The sequence below is a fragment of the Chlamydotis macqueenii genome, chromosome 1 (assembly GCF_036417535.1).
Source record: "Chlamydotis macqueenii isolate bChlMac1 chromosome 1, bChlMac1.mat, whole genome shotgun sequence".
In the NCBI taxonomy this organism is placed as follows: Eukaryota; Metazoa; Chordata; class Aves; order Otidiformes; family Otididae; genus Chlamydotis; species Chlamydotis macqueenii.
Window position 1 is genome coordinate 32,837,142 of NC_141556.1, and position 25,014 is coordinate 32,862,155.

The 25,014-nt window shown below is 39.6% G+C and overlaps 1 protein-coding gene across 1 annotated transcript; it reads right to left on the reverse strand.

The window, feature by feature from the left end:
- Positions 1–2,308: 2,308 nt before the first annotated feature.
- Positions 2,309–23,221, reverse strand: TWF1 (twinfilin actin binding protein 1). Its single transcript, XM_086748332.1, has 9 exons — positions 23,192–23,221; positions 19,530–19,607; positions 16,889–17,067; positions 15,661–15,756; positions 13,050–13,154; positions 8,436–8,561; positions 8,087–8,237; positions 7,539–7,660; positions 2,309–5,535 (listed from the first exon to the last, which is right to left on the reverse strand). Exons 1-9 carry the CDS (start codon positions 23,214–23,216, stop codon positions 5,365–5,367), a joined length of 1,053 nt encoding a protein of 350 aa, XP_086604458.1. The 5' UTR covers positions 23,217–23,221; the 3' UTR covers positions 2,309–5,364.
- Between the last annotated feature and the right edge of the window lie 1,793 nt (positions 23,222–25,014).

Sequence of the window (25,014 nt, forward strand, 5' to 3'; positions counted from 1 at the left end):
TGCTTGTGTTTCTTATTAACAACATTATGCTAACCTCACTGCATGGAACAAAGCTGTACAGCTCTGAACCTGGGCTCATGGAGAAAAAAGCTGCTATAAGGCTACATCAGAATAAAATCTGCTGAAGCCATTCTTCAGTTTTAAACCTCTCCAGCTGTTACGTGATGGTTTCTTATTGGATCACGTCTGCTTTTTACTATTCCCTAGAGCTAGCATACATCCATAGCGTTGTCCTGAAGTGTGTTTGCTGCAGTAATTCCCCAGTCAGCACTGTGCACCTCCAGTGCAGCAGAACAATTTTGTTTATGCACTGGCCGTGATGTTCTAAGTATTAGGAGAATCTTAGCTATGAGCATGTGAGTTCCTGTTCTTCTGTCATAGTAGACCATGACTATTTGCAGTGCTGCTGTCAGCACGTAAGTTTTGGCAGTGGTTTTTCTTCAGTCACTAAAAATGAAAGATGTTAGCTGCAATTTCATAGTAAGAAAAAAGTGTTGAGCTTTTAAATCTTCTAGTGAGTAATTAAAATATGAGATGTTAGGTAATTAAGTGAAGCTAGCTAAGTTATGTTTTTTGGTTTGGTTTTTTTTTTAAATAAAGAGGACGCAAGGAGACGCTTGATTTTCCCCATACCCCCTCAATTTTTTTTGTTGAGGTTTTCATACAGTAAAGTCAGCATTTATAGACACTGACAGAGAATAAGAGTAGCTGGCTTCTTTTTCATTTATTTCCTGCAAAAACATTAAACTATCCTAGGATCCATACTTCTTTCCAGGAGACAAATCAGCAACTTGAGTCATTCAGGTTATCTGTGTGGAAAGGGATGATCTAGTTCCATAGACGTGGAGGTGAGAGGAAAAAACTGGTACAGTTTCTGGTGGGTGAAGAGAGCTCAGCAAGGGAGATGTTCTTGGGACAGAGATAAGGGCTAACATGGCTGGCCTGCATCCTGCCTCGGTGGGGAATGCACCATGGAGGGCATCTGAGGATCACTGTCCTCAGTGACAGAGCCAAGCTTTCACATGCTATGGAGCGATTTCATCACTCCCAGAAGGAAGTATGAACAAAAAATAGCAAGTCATTTATTACAATTCCAACTGAGACTCTAGAAAGAAGCAGCAAGATAAATGCAGATGCTAGTGAGCCAAAGAAAATTGCTGTTAAGGAAACTTCTTATGAAGGGCAACAGTTCTCCCCACTTTGGCTACAGCAGGAGGTAACAGAATGGCTGTTGTGAGTCATACCAGAGGTATCTGCACAGCCCCGGGGCTGGGACATGAGTCATTAGTGGCTGCTGAGGAGAGAGAGCAAGAACAGGACACCTATGTAGAGATACTGCATTTGGAATGTGATGGCTTTGTACAGTTTGCAGCTTGTTAACTTTGAAAAGGCTGTGAGGTCTTCATTAGTTATTAAGCCTCTATCAAATTTTCTTTGATGAGTTCATCCGGTTGCCTTTTGAGTCAACACACCTTTTAGCAGCCATAGTACTTCATATTATTGAAATGGGAAGAATTGCCTCATCTTTATATTTGAGCTGTCCAGACAAGAGTTTTATTTAACACCCAGTGACCAAGAGGCAAATAAAACTGCTTCTGATGTTCACCGTCACACAGAGGTTTAGCCGATTCCCTCTTACCTTGCTCCTGGTCCTCTTGTAGGAATAGCTATTCTTCCTGCATAGCATTTTGCATTAGAATTACTCTCCTGGATCTAGTTCAAAACATCTTCAAATTTCCTTCTTCCAACTGCAAAATTGCCGTATCACAGATTTCCCCATGGGGATACATTGGCAGGACAGTTAAAAGAAAAGCCAAACCACTGAATGTTCTTTTCAGCTTGAATTTTGAGGGCAATAGAAGAATTCAGGCAAACTACTTTCAGTTTAGACAGAAAAGCATTAATGAAACAGCATCATTTAAGTAATTTAGTTACATTACCTCATGCTGAGCAAGTAACAAGAAGTAGAACTGTTACATTACTAATCAACTACTTCAGCATTTTAAAAGGATAGAACTTTTTGAAGGGGCTTATTACTGAAAGCATAAAAAAACCCTCAAGATATGAACACACTTGCTACGGAGGCCTCTCTGCTGCTTCCATAATGCAACAGGAAAGTAGCTGTTTTTAACATAGTGATTTTTCTCCAACAGCAAAAGCCAGGAATTCTGTTTCTGCCCACCTCCCTTCTTACCCTGCAATCACTTTTTTTCTAGACTGCCTTCTAGTCCTGCAGGAACTGCCTGTCATGAAGTTAGAATATAGATCTTTGTTAAAGAGATTATGAAAGATTCAGACAACACAAAACTAAAGCATCAATCTTTATTTATAAAGTAAATTACAAAATAGATAAGGTAAACATAGTTAATTTTAGCATCTGAAGGTGGTCTTCATTGAATACACAGACACCATAAATCAAAAGTTTCCTTTATCGTTGTGTTTATCCAAGTAATAGAGCAATTATTACCTTGATTAGTTTTACAAACCTCTGACGGGAGTGTTTTAAAATTGATGTTTTAAAACATCAAAACCTGTCATGTTAACTAATAACTATTTAATAGCTTGTGAGTTAACTGCAAGCAGCTGCATTGCTTCTGGGCTTTATGAAGGCCAACAACAATTTTGAACGGACACTTTCAATCACTAAACGATCAGAGACAGTAAAGGAGTAACTTTCTTTAATGCCCTCATTTTGTGCTGGCTCTGAACATTCATTAACAGTAGTAGTGTTATGTGAGGCAACTATACAGATGTAAACATGACAGATCTCACCAAAAGATTAGATGATGCTTATTGCTTTGTCAGGAGAATGGCTACAAGAGGCCTGGAGAGGCAGCTGGCAGTGCAAGACTTCATACAATTCTCTTTTAGGGAAAGGTGAAGGGGAAATACGCTCGAGGCATGACTCTGCTGGCTGGTCAGGGGTTTGTACACCCATGTAGAATATTTTCAAGCAAGATAAGTTACAATGTCTGGTTTGGGGCAAACTCTAAAGCAGCTCATTATAAACTCCCTCACATAATCCCTTAAAACGAGCTGTCACCATCCTCCAGATTAAGCTTTCTATCTCCTACCCTCATCTACCTACCACAGGATTAGGAAGAAAAAAACAAAACCAAAACCAGAACACAACATGCACATAACCATATCAGGTCAAACTTCATTATTTAAAACATTTGGCATTAAAAGCCTGAACTTATTTACTGGCTCAAATAAGTGTAAAAATGTATGTGCACTCTTGGTATGGCTGACATACAGGCAGGAATACTAAATTCAGACAAAAAACCCTCTAGCAGTAATTTTTAACTACTACACTCAAAGGTTTTCCTTAACAAAAAACCCTAAAGACAAAAAAAAAAAAAAACCCACCTAAAACAAAACCCAAAGTGAATTACGTGGGCTGAAAAGATTCCGAGTTCAACTAAAAATAGAATTAATTACAGTGCACAAGGAGCCACACACATATTAACCATGTCCAGAAAACAATGAGGCTTGCCTGACAGGTAGTCCTTAGAAGAATCACTCCAAAGACCAGGTCCCTTGCCGTAGAAGGAGCAGGCCAAGAGGAAGAAAAAGAACATAGCAGCTAAGGGCAAGCAGGAGATTAACTGAGGATCAAAAGCTACTGAATTGGATTGACGTAGTGTAGAAGATTAAATGAAAAAAGCTGAGGTGTCAAATTTCTACTGCTTATAAAAAAACCACAGTAAACCCAAGAACTATTGCGATCTTCACATTATATAGTGCAATCTCAGATGTCAAGAACAAGCTAGCATCTCCAAACAAAATAATATACAAGATGAAACAAATTTCATCAGGAACTAGTAGTGTCAAAGCATTATTTTCCCTCAAAACTAGATTAAAATTTATCTTCCACCAGGTAAACACAATTCAGCTATATAGTGTGTACACCCAGCACCTATGATAATATGCACTAAACCAAGACTTGCAACTCCTATGTAGCTTTAAAAAAAAACTCACCAAAATTCAAAAAACATGAAGTTCACATACAAGACACTAAAAAGCAAGTCCCCACTGGGGAATATAATCTATCCACTAGTATTTGCCTCATTACACAATTTTAAATATTTAAGGTCATCCAATACTTTATTTCCACATCTAATTCTTCTTTAATCCACTTTGTTTTAATAATCTATTTTTCCTCTACCTAAACACCTTACTCGGTTTGATGAAGTTTAGAATATTCTGGCTGATTTTAGTATTTTGGAGAAGGGAAGTGAGGGGCAGAGGGGGATGAGGGGGAAGACAAAATCCTAACCAGGTGCTGTCAGCAGTTATTCAAGACCAAGCTGGATTTTGTTACAGATTTAAGTTACTATTAAAGTTCAAGCATTTAGGAAAAGTCATTTTCAGAATACTTTTAAAGTTAAAATTGCAGTTGGTACTGCAAACACACTAGCATCTCAAGAATAACTCACCATTATGAAGCAAGTCTATTCCAATTTTTACTGAATTTACACAGGTTTAGATCCATGTGCACACATAATCAATTATTTATTAGAAACTTTAAACATATTGCTTTGAAAGCAGCTCCATAATCTACTGAGTATACTGACTCATACACTTTTAATCACCTTTTCCTTGGTCATTCAGTACTTAATATGTAATGCTTATGAGTGGTATAGGAGCTGGAAAATCTACTGTGGTTTTATGTCAGATTTCTTTAAAAGACAATTCCATGAAATTAGTTATAAATTTGAAATGAACATGCATTTGCATGGGAAAATATGTAACTATTCCTGAACACTTACAGTAATTGATGAATAACTGATTTTAGTTTATCTTTTCTATTAAACAAAACAACAACAACAAAACTCAACAATGCATCATATCAAAACCAGAAGAAAGCCTTCTTTTGTACTACTGTCCATAAGAGCTACAAGGAAAAATAAAGATTTATCTGGGACAATGCTATGGAGTCCTTCAGCTCTTCTGACATGGTAAGTCTCAGGGGTTTCAACAGGCTACTCATAAGAGCACAGGTTTGTTATCCAGGCATACAGCTGCAACTTACCCACAGGATACATGGGCTTTATAGTCTCGTGCCTGCAAAGTTCATGATCACCTGTACAGCTATTAGACAACAGATTCTAACTGAAAATAAAAGAGTATTAGCTTAGTTTCCCTCTCCTAGCTTTAAAATAATTAGCTCTTCCACATGTCATAAAACATAGTCAACAGAAATGTAATCATGTAACAATATAAAAAGTGTTGAGGTCAGAAGAGTAAAAAGAACTTTTTTTTTTCGCTAGCATCTATGAATGGAATGATTTCAGTTCATTACCAAAAGCCAGAATTTCATTTCTTACTCTAATACTTTATAACAAATGCAAACAACAGTTTCTAATCGCTAGGTGTTTCAGTCTCTGCTGGACCTCTAATCAGTCTTCGTATTCCTCTCTTCCCCGCAGGACCTTTTGGTTTAGCAAAACTTTGCTTGTGAGCATGTTGTTTTGGATGAACCTCTTCATAAAGAAAGTCAGCAGTTAACTCATCACCATTATCTATTTCAATCTGGGGAAAAAACCCACAATATTTATCATATTCATCTTAAAGACACATATAAAAACATTTAGAAGTTTTGCTGAAGCTCTAAATGCTATATTAAAGCCATATGTGCAATAATGTTCAGAGTGTAGCATGAAATGTTCTCCAACTTGTGCTTAATGGCCTCAACAATATTGGATAGTTTTTCTGAGAATCCACTATACTCTTACCAGTAATAAGCACAATTTTGCTTAATCATTTTTCCTGAAATATAAGCACAAGTACTAAGTAGATATGCCAAGAAACATTCTCTGTCCCAAGCTTTAGCATAGTGTACGTGTGGACAGACTTTATCAGGGCCTGTAGCAATAAGATGAGGGGTAATGGTTTTAAACTAAAAGAGGGTACATTCAGACTAGATATAAGGAAGATATTTTTTACAAAATTGAGGGTGGTGGAACACTGGCACAGGCTGCCCAGAGAGGTGGTAGATGCCCCACCCCTGGAAACATTCAAGGCCAGGTTGGATGGGGCTCTGAGCAACCTGATCTGGTTGGAGATGTCCCTGCTCCTTGCAGGGGGGCTGGACTAGATGACCTTTAAAGGTCCCTTCCAACCCAACCTATTCTGTGATTCTATGATTCTAACACTAACTAGGAGTACACATGCCATGAGGAAACAAGTGTTTATTTACTCCTCTGTAAAGTAACTTCCTTAATAAAAGAAAGCAGCATGCGATCTTTTAGAACTACAATTTCCTTTCTTTATTCTCCCCTCTCAAATAAAAACTTTTCACTGTCCCAACATAATATCCACATTTTAAGAATGTTTTCACTAGAACCTGTTTTAAACACAAATTGTAAAAGCAATGTGCACATATATTGTTGTCTCTTGAGATAGAATGGGAGGAGTACAAACAGCTTATGATTAGCTGGCTACTGCAACTCATCAAGTATTCAAGCCACAGAAAGGTAAAATAAATTTTATGAACACAAACACGAGGGGTTGTTCTGGGTTTTAAAATGTAAGCATATAAACCTGAATGGAAAGAAAATACTGTTTCTCAAGCCAAACCCCACTGTTTTGAATTGCAGGAATTTAGAATTCAGAGAAATGCTTTGGCCCTGATCTGCAAAGCATTCAGCACTTCATGGCCTGCCAGCCATAGCACTTGATGGACTTGCCAGCCATGGTACTGCTGTTACAAGTACATGCTTCAGAAATACGTCTACAGGAATTTCAAGAGTCACACTGTGCATTTATTTCATTGTAGAAGGGAATTTTCTGAGAAATAATTACAAATGAAAACATGTAGCGATAATCTACTTAAGTCACATCACCACAGTAAAAATGGTTATTATTAACTCTGCTATTTTTTAGGTAGACATACTCCCCATAGAAAACAAGCCTCAAAGTTCTTCTAAATTTAGAGCACAAGCGTTAAGAATGTAAGCATTGGTCACATACTCCACAAATGAACCATTCCTATGGTCTCTGCTCTGGAAGCAAGAAGCAAATTACGCTCTATGCATAGCAGCAAAATCTATACAACATTAAAAGATTAGCTTACTTTCAAATCCTTGTTTGCCCCATCAGGGACTCCTAAGACAGCAGTTTAAGTTCCAGAACTGCAGCTTGAAATTATTTTGAAAATCCTTAAACAACCTTGGCTTTAAAGGAATTTAGTGTCCAACAACAGCAATGTGTTGTGGTCCAAACTATGACAGGCCTTTTAGTAAGAAACTACGTTACCTCTAAATAGTCCTTCAAAGTCCTTTCAAATATTCCCTTGATGCACAAGGATATGTTTATTAAAGCTGTGGAAGTGTAGAAACTATGAACCAGAGAAAAGTCTCCATGACTTAACTTTCTATCTGAAGCTCTATCAACAATTATTTCTTGTTCAGGACAAACTTTAACAGTTACATAACACTCTTGTTTACAGAAACCAGTGGCAGAGACAGGTAGAGTTAGATATTAAGAAGAGGATAGAGGGATGGAGAAAATACCAGTATTCCCAGTGTACTTACCTTTCTAATTATCTGCATCCACAACTGTCTTTCTACAATTTCTAATAGTGGACTTTTGCAACTAGAGTAGAGCATTCGTTCCCGTATACTACAGGTATACCCCGGCATAGAGTAGATGAAAACTGCAGAAAAAAAAAAAAAAAAAAAACACAAATCAGATCATAACTACACTCCATCAAAATCTGTCTCATAAAATAATTTACAGCAGAGAGTCATTGCAAATAAACTATGCAGTCTGAAAGAGGGAAATCTAACACCATTCTGGGCCTTTCTTCTTCAGCAAGTGTCTCATTTCTAACAGGGGATGAGAGAATGGCCAATATCTTTGTGTTTTCACGTGATGACTGATTAATGAGCATTCATAATCAAAAGGAATAGCTCGTGACTTTTTAAACATGAGGACTCTTCAGAAGTCAGTTTCACAACCAAATGACTGAAGTTTATGCTCATAAACTACTTTTATGACACACATCTTTCTCTCTGCCTCAAAATTACTGAAGTATTTGAATCAAGACAATGAAATGTCATACTGGGAAGTTTTCTCATACCTATGGATTCCAAATAGTCCCCTTCATGGGCATGCTTATACAGGAAAAAGTGGTAACGCGCAGCATCCTTTGGAATTCTTTTTGGCAAGTCCTTAATTTCAGTATGAAGTGTGTTGGCCAAAATAATAGTTTCATTTTTCATATCAATTTGCTGTTAACAAAGCAAACATGAATATAATTAACTCACAGAAAGCAAACCAGAGAACATGACAGGATGGGAAACAAAGTTAAATTAATCTAATACAGAATGGTATTTTATCAGTGTATGTCATCAACACACATTGTTTAATGTGTGGGTAATCTATTTTATACTCACTATTAAGAAATAGTTAAAGTATTTTATACTTGCCAGTTGCACATAATTGAGTTTCTTATTTTTCAATTTCTCCAAAGCCTGAATAGCTTCTCTAGCAATGGGGAAAGCTACTCCTTGCAGTGTTTGATGCTTGGTATCTACACCAACATCCGTCTGCACCTGGAACACAAGTCAATTGAGATGTAAACAGAAAGCTTTGCAATAATTCATTTGGTTTCACACAATAACTGACAATGCATTGCATATGGTCGCACACAGAGTTAGCAGTAGCTATTCCGAGAACAAAACCGCCCTAAAACATCATCCCCATATACAACAGATTTGCATTTTTTAATTTACAGGTCACGTTTGTTTGCTATCTTGAAAACAGTTTCATATCCCTGAAATAGCTATCTTTGCAGAGCCAACAGAATCGTCAAGAGGAAAAACTGGCTCACATGTCAATGAAGAAGCTCTAAGTTAAATTCTGCTATAAAGATACAGCCAGACAGGAAGAAAGAGCTTGATTTGCATATGCTGTGTTATACTTTTGAACTGACAATATTGCTTACAAACTTTGTTGTGTCTTGAAAAGTATTAGATCAAAATATACAAATTTCTAGGGAGTCAAAATTTTCAGAAGAAGAGAGAAATTATATCTTATGAGACAAACTGATCTTCTTGAAGGAAAAGCCAAGTAACTTCTCTCCCTGCTGCTTCAATACCCTCCCTCTAAAAATCTATACCAAAAAGAAAGCAAACAAAACAAAGTCTTATTTTTTTACTTCCAGAAAATCTAACCCAAAGCAAAAAAATCCAGGGTAACTGCAAGCTAGACAATTATCCATGATTTACTTATTTCAAAGCATTTTTTCTAGAATTTATGTTTATCTTAATATTCATGCAGTTTCTTTCAAAATGAGGTCTGGCCTCCAGTTTTCTCAAGTTTGAACTTACTGTTCAAAGTATTAGCTTTTGAATATATTGACTTCTTTTTACAATTTCACAAATACATTTAACATTGGTGAAGCAGCAGAAGTCAGAGAAGTTACAAAATGCGAAGTGTGGGTCTTAGATCTATTAACTAGAAGATGTTCAGCTTTTTAATTAAAAAGATGCTAATTAAATGTGAAAAAAATGATAAAAATATAAAAAACAAAGATACTTGAGGCAACACTAAATTATACTCCACATTTTAAGGAATAGCTTGTCAGCAACAAACAAAGAGGAGGAGAAAGTATGCAGAAGAGCTTACTTTTGTATAAAAATTGATATATTTACGAAGAAGGTTATATAAAAATATTTACAAAATATATCTGCATAAAAACTTGATGAATAAATATAAATGAGGCATCACAAATATTATAAACCATAATAAAATACCATATTATATAAACCATATTAAAATACAAGTAGAAAAAAAACCAAACAAATACAAAAATGAGCTGTGAAATGTGGAGACAGGCAGCAGAAGAGATGACGCTTGACTGAAGAAAATGAACAAAATCTACTTGTCCATACTGCAATATATTTCAGTCCATTAAAGCAAAAAAAAAAAAAAAACCTCACCAACCTAAGTAATTTAAAAATATCTACATTCACACCAGAAGATTTGTTAGCAATGGCTGCTGAGTAGTGGATAAAATGGTAGACGAAGTTTCCTGTGAATATACGTAAAGTAATGTATGCAGGAGGAAAAAAAAACCTCTCTTCTATCTGTATCCAGGAGCAACACCTTGCAGGTCACACTGAATATCTCTGAAAATACACACCCAGTGGCCAGTCTTGGAAAAAAAAAAACAAACCCAGACAAAACAAAACAAAAAAAACCCCAAAACACAACACTCCTCACCCACAAATGAAACGTTACAAATTGGTACAAAAAGAGTAGAGAACACATCATTACTCATTGTAGATGTCAGTAACATGCCTGTATCTTGAAAAGCCTGTGCAGTTCTGCCTTGCCCATCCCTCCATCTCATAAATCCTATAGCAGAACTGGAAAAACTGCAGAGAAAAGCAAAAGGAGCAGAAGTATGGAGTGCCTTCTTTAGAAGGAAGAACTACCCAGATTAGGACTTTTCAGCCTAGATGAGATAACTGGTAAGGAATACAACAGAGGTCTATGGATACAGAATCATGAAATAGTTTGTGTTGGAAGGGACCTTTAAAGGTCATCTAGTCCCACTCCCCTGCAAGAAGCAGGGACATCTCCAACCAGATCAGGTTGCCCAGAGCCCCATCCAGCCTGGTCTTGAATGTTTCCAAGGATGGGGTATCTACTACCTCTCTGGACAACCTGTGCCAGTGTTTCACCATGCTAAATTTTGTAAAAAAATGCCTTCCTTATATCTAGTCTGAATGTACTCTCTTTTAGTTTAAAACCATCCTCCCTGATCCTATCACAGCAGGCCTTACTAAGAAGTCTGTCCCCATCTTTCTTATAAGCTCTCTTTAAGCCTTCTCTACTCCAGACTGAACAACTCCAACTTTCTCATGCTTTCCTCATAGCAGAGGCGTTTGATCCCTCTGAATCATCTTGGTGACCCTCCTCTGGACCCGCTTGAACATGTCCACGTCTTTCCTGTGCTGAGGACTACAGAGCTAAATGCAATATTCCAGGTGGCGTCTCACAAGAGTGGAGTAGAGAAGCAGATCGCTTGACCTGCTGACCACTATTCTTCCTGTGCAGCCCAGGATACGGTTGGTTTTCTGCGATATGGTTGGCTTTATCAAAGGGGAGGGGAAAACTGAGGAATGACATTATGACTTTTCTCTGCCTTCCCTGCACTATCTGTAGGGATACCAGAATAAACCAGTATATAACAGGCAGTGATTCTTTGCATAGTACTTTGTCAAGCTGTGGAATACACTGCCATGGGATCTGTGGCCAACAAAAACTTTACGTGGACTTTGAAAAATGACAAGACTAGATTATGGATGAAAAAACACATTAAGAACAATTATAGAGTAAGACATCATCTCTCGCTCAGGAAGTTCCCTACCTGCAAACGCTGAGGCAACAGAAGAGTATTCAAGTGAATTATGGCCATCTTGCCCTACTTTTACACTCTTCCTAGATTCCTGCTGTTGTTCACTTAGGGACTTGACAGCAGACTAGGTGATCCTTTGATCTGACTCAGTAAAATATCTCTCAGGGTAATTATGAAAGAATATGGAAAACTTTTTTCTTATTGCTATTTTTTTAAATCAGAAAGTTAGTCTAATTACAGGCTTCATAATGGTGGAAACAATGAAGAGAGAAATGGCGTAAGTTAATGTATTGCAAGATGCTTCAAACAAGGCAAAGTGGCAGAAATCTACAGTTTATGTATGTCTGAAAAGCACAGCTATTGCCACTGAAGTTTCATAATAACACATAACATTTTAGTCCGCACAAATCAGCTGTTAGACACAGTGTATGTAATGCATAAGAGATAATTCTAATACCAGAAGTGATCATTGATACCACAGAAGTTTTACATTCATTAGTGGGGTTCTTTTTTAAAGCCACTCAAGTAAAATGCCGTGTTTGACAATGATGAGTGCCTTTCTATATTGGATTAATCAAAATTAGACATGGAAAATATCAAGAGACACCACTAAGAAAAAAAAAATCTATTAAAAACAAAGCTGCAGCAAAAGCATGCTAGAGTAAAAACACTAGAGAAGACAAAGAGCTGCATTTAACACAATGGTTTGCTGGCTTCCAGCTGCAGAAATAAACCATATTTCAAACACATGGACCACAGTTGTAAAATACAAGCTTAAAGAACTAATAAGATCAGCACACGACCTGTTTTAATACATGTCTGAACACAAACAGTGATCAAAAACTGTGAGAAAATAATTCTTTGAAACTTGTCAGTCACCAGCTAGCTGGCAATCATAAAATTACTTGGTGAAAGATATTCGTTTTAAGTTTTTCTGTAAAGCTTCTGTAGCAAAAGCAAATTAGCTTCTTAAAAGGACTAGCTACTTGGTTTGGATTTCTATTTTATTTTTACTGGAATTCCATTCACTTCCTCTCAGTCTTAAAGACAAGTGCACTGGTGCTGGAAGCTGTGTTTCCTCTAGGGATAAGGCTGCTGAAATACTCTTGGCAAACATTCGCTGGTATTTTGCGTTTTCTCTACAATTTCTGCCGCCATGGGAAATGTACGTAGGCTGTCACCGAATGGCTGAGGCCGGAAGGCGCCTTTGGTGGTCATCTTGTCCAACCACTCTGCTCAGTCAGAGCCACCCAGAGCCAGTTGCCCAGGTCTCTGTCCTGATAACTTTTGAAAATCCGAGAGACAGAGACTCTACAACCTCTCGGGGCAACCTATGCCAGTGCTCGGTCACCCTTCACAATGAACCACATCTCAGTAATAGTAAAAGCATGTTAAGGGCCAAAGTTTTAAGAAATAAGCTCTGCATTTGCGAGGCATCTGACTCAAGACACTAGGCCTTGCAAACTCAGCAAGACTATGCCACTTCAACTCCAGCCATCATCATCCTGTAATCTCAACTCATTGAGACATAAATTTATATCCTCATCCACTCAAACCTTCTGAAGCTTTCCATTTTCTTTTCTGTGTTTTTTTATTCTAGCAAGATTTCTTCCCTACAATACATTTGGAACTCTGCACCCAGTTTCCCACCCATGCTCGAAAACATTGTAGGTACCTCATTAATCTTAATTTGTCGAAGTTCCTCTTCTGCTGCAGTCAGAGGCGCAGGGGAGGACTGTGATATCAAATATTTTTTATATCCATTCAGTGAAACATCATCCTGAAAGCACAATATCAATACTGATCATTTTTTATACGAGAAGTTTTCTTCAAAGATGTTCTACGCAGCATTAAAAAAAAAAGCAGTTACTTTCCATATAGTTATGGTCATTTTATTTTAATGAATTACAAGTCTAAATGCAATTGCCAATTCAGCTCATCTTCCTGTACAGCAGGGTCCACTGGGCAGCTCTTGTACCCAATTGTACCATGGGCAGCATTTCCAAAATCAGTCCCCAATTACCTTGCTAATTCAAAAATTAGCATTAATGAAGACTGTGTGCATGAAGCTATTCAGGCTTCTTGGACAAAACCTCACAGAACTGCCACAATTCTAATAAATAAACAAACAAACCTATTTTATTATAAAATCTGCATGCTCAAACTAGTAGCTAATTGGTAGTTTTCTACCTAAAAAATGGGACAGGGAGTACACACATGATAGCGCAAATAGTTTAGGATGCAACTTCACAGAAGTGGTGAATTCTGTCAATCACTTTGGGAAATTTGTTAATACTCAGTGTCAGTTCTGGCCCTCTTCAAAAAGGTTGATACCAGAGGCAAACACCGTTGTGTTTTTATAATTAAGGTGGTGCCTCAGCAAAGGGCATGACTTCATGCAATCATAGGAATATGATTTTATACTCAATTTCTGAGGAGAAAGAGAAAGCTCCTTCTTCGCTTTTCCCTTTCTGAAATATTCCATTGTGTCTTGTGGCCCTGAGGTATCAAAGTTAAGACGTGTGAAGTAGCAGGTGGGACCATAACCAGGTTCCACAAGGATAACAGAGCTGGTTGCAACTAAACCATCCTTGTGTCTAACAAAATAAAGACAGAGTAACCCGCTGGATGCTGATGGTCAAGATTCTGAGTGAGGTTTGCAACTTGAATACTTGGAAGAAGCTGTGATTTTCACACAGATGAACATTAGAGGCCAGCTATAATTAAGCAGCTTATAATGACACTAAAACCAACCATTTAGAGATATATTAAGCTGTAACATAATGAATTTGAAAAAAATAAGTTACATTGACTTCATCCTCTAAGTGCCTCAAACGCATTCTGAAAGAACAGTAATAGACAGATGCAACGCTTGTTCCTTACAACTGAGCTCAGACTTGGGCTCTGAATTGTAGGGCTAGAGGCAAATTCTCCATATTACATAGACTGCTGATGGTTTGGTGCAAGTAGCAGCAAGAGATTAGTTGACTGAATGGGCAAGAAAAAAAAAAACAACAAAAAAGCCAGGACCTCTACCAGTATATCCTCTTACCAACTCAGTTATCTACTGCTTTAGAATACAGCCTCTCCAGAGAGGTTTGTTAGGATGATGAAGCCTCCATCATAGGCTAATGCTGAATATAACAAATTATTTACTCAGTGAGCAGCAAAATTATTAGCCTCATGCCCTTATGGACTTGTCTGTCCACCATAACAGCCCATGTCTCTTCCACAGTTTTTTCCCCACTACAATACCCTCTGTTCTTCCTCAAATCTCCAACTCTTTACCTTCCTTCAACACCAGCTCCCTCCGTCAACAGTGGCGTTGCTTTGGTTCAGATTTGTGTGTATGACTAACTAATTAACAGGTCAAACAGAAGATAAATATTGCATTCTCTCTGTCTTTGCTGAAGGAGAAAAAGGGGAATGATAATTTGGATCCCCAAGTAACCATGGATTTTCATGAAAACTATAGGAATTCTGTATCTTTGAGAACTCTAACTTATATTTCTTTACAACTGGGAATGGATTAAAAAGTCAAGACTGTCTGATGTCTGCACAAGAAACAGGCTGACATCACAACCATGTAAGACATATTTTCCAAAGAAACCAAGGAACACAATAGCTTCATATTTCCTTATATGCACAGCACTTGCAGGCTTTTCAACATCCCTTAGAAGCTTGTTCAATTTCATACATGCACATTCCAATTATCTTACCACAAGCAGACAGTCAACTCTTAGTATTTTCAGTGAACAAATCAGTAACTACTAAAATTCTGTTTCCATAAGTTAAGATGGTAGCCATGGATTTAAGTTACAATTTACGGTCAAATTCTAAAGAACTGACAGCTTAATATCCCTGGTTTAAGACAAAAACATTTGTTTTCAGATGTTAATGGCTTTCAGGTAGCTGTTCTAGCCCACTTCTGATTCAGAACCATAGATCCAAAATGGCTTGTGTGTACAGTTGGCCTGAAAGTTACAGTATTATAGCTTTTAGAGAATTCACATGCATGCAGTGAGGTTAAGAGATGCTCCTATTATTCCCAGATTATTTAGCTTTCATAACCATTTGAAGCAAAGACTTCTCAGCTTGAAGTTGTTATATATATTCTTGTTTAAACAAGAGTAATTACATGGTCACATTGGAATAATACACATAGCTTTTAACTTTTTTTTCCTTGATCAAAAAGGAGCAGAAACACTACAAATTCATACCCATAACATCAGCTACTATATTTAGTACTTAAAGTCAATGTGCTGACTTTAAGAAGAAAAACATACCTGTACCGTTCCAAATACTTCATCCTTAATATGACCACCTCCAAATTCCTTCTTAAGCGTTGCTCGAGTTGCTGCATACAGCATTTTCTGACGAACCTAGCATATAATAAAACAGTGTTGGTTTGGTTTAGGTTCTTTTTTCTTTTTTTTCCTTTTGTGTACACAGAGAATCTAGTACATTGGTGTCATAAGTTCATTAACAAACCTCTTTCTTGAACAAATATTTTAAGTGTTGAAATTGCATTATGAAGTTGTAATTCCTAATAAAGATAGGAAAAGTCAGCATAATCTTTACTAATTTTAAATGGGAAAACTGACCATTTTTTTAGCTATTTTGTCACTGCTCTGTGTTCTAATGCATAAAACAGACGGGGAAAGAGCAGACTGCAAATAACTCATTATTATTTATTTGACAGTGACTCCAGATAGTTTTTGTTCAGCTACAGAGTGGAAAAATGAAATTTTATGGCGTTAGAGGACCTAATTATATTTGCTCCCTAACAGTCACTTATTCCTCTCTCAACAGTCCCATCTTTCCACCTTATTTCACTGTCATGCCATCCTCAACACAATACCTCTCTTTTTCCACCTTATCTATTCCATGCACTCCAACTCTTGCTGTCTTACTATTTCCTAACTGCTGGCAAAAGTAGTAGGAATATTGGAATAGCTTTACTTTCTGCCTTCACTTATCTCACATTCCCAGAACCTGTACACAATATCTTAGCTTCTCCTAGAAATCCTTCACTCTAATCTCAGTTCCCTCCCATGTTCTCTAACTACTGTCTAAGAAACAGTATACTCTGTGGAAGGTCACAGATCCACAAGTGCCAGCTGGGCAGGCAGCAAACCCAACAGAATAAACAGCTTGAGCTATAATCCTTCTCTCTATGATAAACACCCATTGAGATTTCTGTCCTATATCCTTCCATTAATTCTCATGAAACACTGACAGAAAGGCAGACAAAGAAACAGAGCAAAAATATTGTCTTGTCTTCTCCAGTCAGCCTACAAATAAATTGGATCAGCTGCACTCCATCTAGACCCACTGATATTGCTCCAAAATCAGCTTCAAGAAAGAGGCTTTCCCAGTTTTCTTGGGGGAAAGCAAGGGGAAGGCTGGGGTAGGCTTCATTCCTCAAATCCTTTCCCTTCACATCTAGGTTTCAGTTCAAATGGCACTTGAAAAATCATTAACAACATGAAGTCTCTGATGACTGTTACTTACAGGAGAGTGATCAGGTGACCATGCAATGAAGATCCATTCATATCCTTGAGCATTCTGAGAATCTAATCTGTATAATATATAACATGGTTGCTTATCTTCAAGAAGGGGAAGGACAAAGGAATCATAATCCTTTTCCCATGATCCAACTGGCCGCCTAGAGGATCCCAGGACAAGCTGCTCTATAACCAATAACCAAAACTACAGGTTAGCAACGATACAGTTAATACTGTTTTTCAAAGTTAGCAATTACAAGAAACAGTTAATCAGACACTTCATCTTTCATAATTACATCCACAAGAATGGAAGTCAAGAACAGTCAGTTTGAAAGCGGGTGAATTCCTACAAAAGCTGTGTATGTTCAAACCCTAACTTACTTTAACCCAAATACAAATAGATGAGAAGTAATGTGCTGCTTGTCATCAAGTTCTTTGATCTGAAGGGATAAGACTGATGTTAGTGTTTTTAGCATAACGTACGTGGAAGGGAAATAAAAACCATCTTCTGCCAGTGAGCTTATTTTTAAATTGGGAGTACTGAAATAGAAACAAGATAAGAGTAAGCTTTTAAATTTTAGAATTACCGATGCTTTTGCTGTAACATATTAGTGTTTGTACTCATTGTAAGGAGTCAATAACTCAGTTATACAGTGAAAAGAGTTTGGAATGAATATGCTTGCACTAATCACTTTAACTTGACTACGTAAGTAGATAAACCTCTTTCTAATACAGCTTCATAACTACGGTCTCTTTAAATGACTGAAGTTGTTTATTATGTATAATTGGCTTAAGTCTGTATAGAATACTTCAGATGAGATTTAATTGTGGGAACAGCTGTAGCAACAAGATTTTTCTCTTATTTATAAATCACATCTTGGCTTCCAAAGGAAAGTATTAGTATAGTATCTTTCAAAACATTTATCAGCTTCCCAAAAAAACACTAGCCCCCACAATCAAAACAGAAATACCTTGTTTAAATGGGATCTTACAGCAGTTTGAGGACCATCATAGTAGCTAGTATACAAAATACCTTTTGAAAGTTTAGGATTTAACTTCTAAAACTTCAGACAAAAGTAAAACAGTATACAAATGGCTCTACAGCAAAACTTTCAGAGTACTGAAAGTACTGAACTCTACCACAGTAAATCACAGCACACGAACAGCTCAGGGAGAGGGTGTTCGGCTCTTCTCTGAATTAGATGCAAAGTAGTTGAAGTTGTACACCTAGATGAGTATTTGGAATGTACTTGCCGATTCTGAACTCCAGGTGGCTTTATAGTCACTTGGATTTAAGATAGAAAAATATAATCAGAGGAACTCTATTGCCTGGCAGCAAAACTCTTCTCTTATTAACTCAGATTAGTAGAACCCAATTTGCCTATTATCTGTTGACTAAGGACAGTTGCTGAAAGCTCCTGCAGACAGATGAGACACCTATCCCTCTTCCAGTATTCTGGAAGTTTTAGTGGTTTCTTTTTGAACTGTGGAAAACAGTACCAAAGACTGAATTCTGCTTCTGCATACAGATAAAATGCATATATATATATACACACACAGAGAAAAAAAAAAAAAAAGAGTGTCTTCACAAAAGCATATTGTTTTCCCTTGCCCAATGGGGAAAAAAATTAAAAATTACAAATTCAATTGTGCTAATGAGACTTCACAGCGACCTGCCTATAATACTGCTATTGCCAATTCCTTAAGGAAAGCAATAGTAAACTGTCAGAACACTTTATAAGAAAAGCAAACACAAAGAAGGTAACGGTAGGTTATTTACTTAACAATAAAAGTATGTATATGTATGTACATGTACCTTTCTCCAGCTAACATCTATTTCAGTATACTGGAAATGAATGAACTCTAGAAAGATCAAAAAACTCAAGGTGGGAATCTGACATCCTTGAAAAGATGGACTAAACCATGAAGTGTCTGATGTAATCAACCACCATTGCTATTTAAAAAAAAAAAAAAAAAAAAAAAAAAAAAGAAGTATGAGCTCTATCTTGAAATATTTGCAGCCTTGAACACTTGCCACAAACTTCAAAGACCAAATTCAAGTTCTGCAAGAAATTACGCATTTTTATATTTATACATATACACGAGATTTAAGGAACAGTTTTAGCTTTGAAAATTTCTACAAAGTTACAGATTTTAAAAGATATTTTCCATGTAGCTAGATTACTACTTAAACATCTGCTTTAATAGGACTTTCTACGTGTAGTTGATCCCACTATAAAAGGTATATAACATTTATACTTAATTTAAAGTGACTAGCTGTCGTGGAAGAAGCTCTCTGTCTAATGAAAGTAACCAAAGTGCCAAAACACTACACAGGTGTGGAATTTTTTTCCTTCTACTCTTTCTTTAGTAAGAAGACAAGAGTAAGCTCATTCATATTATACACATGAAACATACAGCAGTTCTTGGTAAAATATGAAATGACATTTGGAAGAAAAATTCACATGCAAACATACAGTAACATCATATTGGAAAGCTTACCATCACCAAAACTTCAATATGTGAAAGACCTCAGTAACATTAAGTTATGCAGAGTTTTGTTTTTTAAACAAATGTACAGGTAGGCCACTAAAACAACTAGGAAAATACCTAAAAGAATCAGAGAAAAAGGTTAAAATTTGACTAACCATTGTCAATGACTATTTTTAAAAGCCTGTATTGTCCATTCCTGGCTCCAACAAAGGTGTCTTTAACACTTCCACTAGCTGAAAAAGAGAAAATAAAAGCAACCAAATTAACACATATCACTTCCCTAGGACAAAGAATAATCACAAAGGTAAAAACAACACTGGAAAAAAGTAAAACTGGCACTTCACTACAAAAGTTGAAGGGAAAACAAACATGGGAATGATGTTCCCTCTGTACTGCATACTGTTCCAGCCACTAGCATGCCACAAAAAGATGAAAGGCAACATTACAAAACAGCTCTGCTTTCCAGCACACTGTATGATTTTCGGCATTGTGAAAATTAAGGTGACATCACATCATCGCTCTCAGGTTTCACAGGTTTCAGAGTTAACACAGCAACACAATAAAAATATGACGCATCTCAGATTACAATAGCTTCGTGAAGTCTGCAAGCTTAGCACAAACTTTCAGACAGGAACTTTACGCCTGCCAGGAAAATGTTAGAGCTTGCCTGGCAAAAGTGCCGATCTTTCCTGAGGACACCTCACTGAAGAGTACCAGAGAAGGCTGCCAATCACTGCTCATCCTTCATAACGCCTTATCTCCTTGTATGTATCCTGATGACATTGTTCAAACCCCAACTTATCGCAACAGGATAGCTTTATCATGACTTTACAAAGAAGTAACTAGAAATATTTTACAGTGTCCATAATTCACATTGACACTACACCACAAACATGACAGACTCACTTAGAATCACAGAATAGTTTGGGTTGGAAGGGATCTTTAAAGGTCATCTAGTCCAACCCCCCTGCAAGGAGCAGGGACATCTCCAACCAGATCAGGTTGCTCAGAGCCCTGTCCAGGGATGTTTCTAGGGTTGGGGCATCTACCACCTCTCTAGGCAGCCTGTTCTAGTGTTTAACCACCCTCATTGTAAAAAATTTCCTCCTCATGTCTAATCTAAATCTACCCTCTTTTAGTTTAAAACCATTATCCCTTGTCCTATCGCAACAGGCCCTGCTAAAAAGTCTGTCTGCATCTTTCTTGTAGCCCCATTTAGGTACCTAAAGGCTGCAATAAGGTTTCCCTAGAGCTTTTTCTTCTCCAGGCTGAACAGCCCCAACTCTCTCAGCCTTTCTTCTCTAAGCACACTGAAGAACTGTACTTGAGTCATGTGAAAATCATTCTTATCTCAGCTGCTCTGCTAAATAATCCAAGCACGAATCAGTTTAATTATACTATAGGCTGGGGCTTGTACAGCATTTATTGAAGAACATTTATTGCAGCCTGGTCCTTTAAGTAATCTCACAGCATACAGCATAGCACCAGCAGAACAAACATCAAACCAGGAAACAAATAAAAAGGATTGCATATAGTCAGGTTGAGGCCAACTGAACAGATGGTCAGATGGTATCCAACAACATTACTGCCCATACTCACATGATTTTAAATTCATGCCCATCTAAGTGATGTCCAGGCCCATTCTGAAATTCCAAAATGGCATGGGAGGGGAAGGGGATGTTAAACAAATTGAACCACATCAGGTTACCAGTCCAACCTCAGCTTCATCCCAGTTAGCATCTCCCCACTAACTAGTGCAGGCCCTCACTGCAATTTGCTGCCAGCTTTTCTAATCAGCTCTCCCAGTCATCACCATTCCATTCAGCACACAAACACTACGCCACTTTCTAGACCTTTCGGTTCCCCTAGGACTTTTTTTTGGTCCTCTTCTTGTCTATTATCTTTCTGTTCTTTATTCTCTCATTTCATCCCTAGACATCAAAACAAGACCAGAATACAACAGTCCCTGCACCAATAGCAGAACTGTGACAGCTCCTGAAGTAACATTTTGAGACAAGAAGTTTGAGAAACTATCTCACTATCAAGTGATCTATGTTTTTTTTCTCATAGAGGTTTTTAAATTAACAAGAGATGATATTATTTCCTACTTAAACTTTCTGCATAGCAGAGATCTACAAAACTAAAATTCGGGTTTATTGTACAAATATTTTACAGGGAATATTATTTCAATTTTTTTTAGAAGACTGTGAACATATTCTAATGTATTTTTCCACAGCTCAATGTATTCTGTGACTTCCTACACTATTTGTCTGCGCTGGTCTGTTTGAAAGTCCAGTCCTTTTAGCAATTGCCTGGTACATATCACTGTCCCCATGACTTCATTTCTGTTTCCAGAAAAGAGCAGCCCATGCTGCCAAATCTTGCAATTGTTTATGACTGACAGTAGCTTGTTTGTAGCTAAAGCCAGCAATGGCACAAAAAGTGCTATTCCTCTTCCAAATTGCAGAAGTGGATGCTTTGCTGCAAACAGGGCCCCTGATTAGGGGCTGCTGAGGCAGGATCTGTGCAGGAAAGCTGCTGAGTTCTCTACAGCTCTTCTCAGAGGACAAAAGATTCTCAAAGACATGAAGGAGAGCAGAAGAGGCTTAGCTACTCTTCTTGCTTGTGGTAAGCAACAGGATATTCTTCTGCTCCTCCCTCCAGCATTGCCAGGAAAGAGAACAAGGGAATGAAAAGCCTCTATAGCTTTTTTTTTTTTTTTTTCCCCAGTCTGGAGAATACTGTTATCCCAGATGCACCTCTACCCTGAGAAGGGTTGAAGAACTTAAGCAAAAAAGACTGGCATCCAGAGGAAGGAAAACAAGAGAGGCAAAAGGGTGCAGACCAAATGCAGCCAATGAACAACAAAAAAAAGGGAATAGAAGAGCAATTAAGAGCTAGGACAAAAGTCACCTTCAACAATAAATATGGGAGAGCAGGCAAAGTACACAGTGCTAGTACACCCAACAAGCAGATTGCAGAAATCGAGACAGCAAAACCCGACCCCCCCATAATCCTGCAGCATAATCCCTGCTTAGCTATTCTGTGATTCGGGGGGGACCTGGTAATGCTGAGAAACAATATACCGACTCCTAATTGCTCCTCATACCCTCCAAGGTCTGGAAATATTGGCGGGGCTGGGGAGGTGGGGGGGAGGTTCCCCCACAGTTTTCCCCTTTGTGGCCTCCCGTGGTGGGGTTTTTCGTGGGCTCCGGTTGCCTCCAGGTCTTCCTCTGCCCCTGCCGCTCCCCAGAGCTCCCGCCACAACGGGCCCGGCAGCGACCCTCGCCCTTCCCCGCACTGTCCAACCGCAAACCCCAGACCCGCCGTGGCGACCCCGAACAGGCTACAGCCTCTCCAAAAGCCGGGAGAGGGAGCGGCGGGACGTGCCCGGGGAGCCCCCACAGCGCCCGCTCCCGCCTGAGCGCTCGCCCCGCCGCAGGACAACCGGCGCTCGGGGAAGTTACCTGAGCGAAAGCGGGGGTGGGGGGGCCGGCCGGGGCCGAAGGCAGCAGCAGTTTCCCCCCCCACCGGCTCAGCTAGCCTCCCCCGCCACCCCGCGGCGGAAAGGACGGGCTCCTCCAGCAGCGAACAAAGAGCCCGGCAGGAGAGAAAATCGCGCCAGGAACGGCCCGTTAAACGGCCACAACGGCCGCCTCCCCCCGCACCCCGACCCGACCCGACCCGACCCGACCCGCGGGGAAAGGCGCTCCGCCTGCCTCCCACCCGGCTGGCAAGGGGAGAGGAGGGAAGGGGAGAGGGGCTCGGCTGTCATGAGGGGCAGGTGGGCTGGTCGGGGGAGAGCTGCGCCAGGTACCTTGGATGCCGGTCTGGTGGGACATGTCGCGCCGCGCCCGGGGCAGTGCAGCCTGCAGTGTCCCTGCCCGCCCCGGCCCGGCCGCGCACACGTGACGCGCCGCCGCCACTCAGCGGCCGAGAGGGAGCGCGGCGCCTTCCGGGCCCCACCGGCCCGGGCCGGCCCCGGGGCTGGGGCTGCGCGGCCGCAGCGCTGCTGCCCCCTACAGCGGAGCCCCCGCCGCGCTCCTCGGGTCCGCTCCGTGTCCCCAGGTGCTTTGAAAGGCGGACGGGGTGCAGCCCTACAGCCGTCGCCGCCTTCACCTGCCGTCCCACAGCGTGTGGTGCGACCTGGCAGAAAGGGACGATTTCGCCCCGCTCCCCAGGGCTGGTTGGTGGCCGAAGTACAGAAAAACGGCTGAGGTGAATTGAGTTGATCTCCAGGAGCCAGCCGTGGAGATCTTCCCCCGCTTGCTTGGGGCAGCAGGGAAGGAGCCGCAAGGTGGGAGACAAGGCTGCTTGTGCCTACTGCAAATTTTGTCCTCAGCGGTGACCAAAGAGCCCAGAAATCAGAGGGACAGAGCTCAGAACCATGGCTCTTTCAGCTCAAGCAGCCCTTGTCTCTGACAAGGCAGTCTTTCTCTGTTAATTTTGCATCATTTGTTGCGTGGTGGCACTGCGTCAACAGAAATGGTGAAGATTTCTTTTCTTCCAGCATGGATCTGGCGGTTGAGATGCTCATCTGCATTGGCGGGGCACGGATCCCGTTCTGGGCATTCCTGCTTCTCAGTGAGTGGCCTATCCACATGGCCAAAGGCTCTCACACCTTTTCAACTTGTGTTGGTAAATTTTTCCTAAACTTTTTATTTTAAAGTTCCCAATAAAGGAGAGTCCTGCTTTGTGAATGTAAGCATGCTCTGAAGGTAGGTTTGCTTTTGCTGGTTGTCTTTCTCAGGTACCTCTGTCCGCAGGTTGAGAAGCACCATCCTCTAACAACAAAAAGATGGCAACTACCTCTTGTTTAAAAAATGTCTTCTGTGTTTTTAATCAGTGCTGTGGTCTGGATTAGACTCCACAAGTTAAACAGGCAGACAACTGTGGATGTAACAGGGCTGTGGGCACTTCATGTAATGTCCTGATGCTAACCATTCCTTTGGATTCCTGGGAGTTACTAAGTGTTTTATGGGTCACTGCACAACCTGAGAACCTAAGAAATGCTGTAACAGGGCATACCAAATATCTATCCCAGTGGTACAGGCAAGAACAGAAGAATAAGGCAAGTATGCGGTTATCCTTCCCTGGCTCCCCTTCCCAGCTTCCTGGGACGCTGCAGCTCAGGAGTTCCTGAAGTCAGCTGTGTTGATACATGCGGGTGCCTGCGCTTTGTCAGATCCCCAGTTTAAAGACATCGGGTGAGGGATTTAGTGTCCTATTTGGGAAATGTGAAATAGCACTGTAACTGTGGTACGTGAGCTGTGCTGTGTAATGCCAGTCCAGGAAATACAAAGTCACTATGGAGACATCACACCAGCTTGTGACCTGGGACTAACTGTGAGGACTGAAGCAGCTGGGGAAACAGAGAAGCTGCAGTTTATCTTCTAGCAAGGAGGCTGAAAGAGACAGGGAAAAGACTTCATGTGAAACCAAGAAATGAGAGACACAAGGTTCTTCCCAGGTACTCAGAAGTCAGCCCTAATTCCTCTATTATCAGTCTCCAGGAGCACAGATATTATAGAAGATAAAGCAGCTCTTGAAGAAGAGCTTTTCCAAGAGGCAAGGAGTACTAGAGATCCAGCCAGAGTGGCAACCAAAGATGTGGTGCTATCACAATTACTTTAAATCATT

Coding starts and splice junctions, on each gene's coding strand:
- TWF1 (XM_086748332.1), bottom strand. CDS start 23,216: ATGTCCCACCAGACCGGCATCCAAG. Junction 15,757..16,888: donor GGTCACCTGATCACTCTCCT/GTAAGTAACAGT, acceptor ATTATATGCTAG/GTTCGTCAGAAAATGCTGTA. Junction 8,238..8,435: donor AACTCAATTATGTGCAACTG/GCAAGTATAAAA, acceptor CTTTGTTAACAG/CAAATTGATATGAAAAATGA.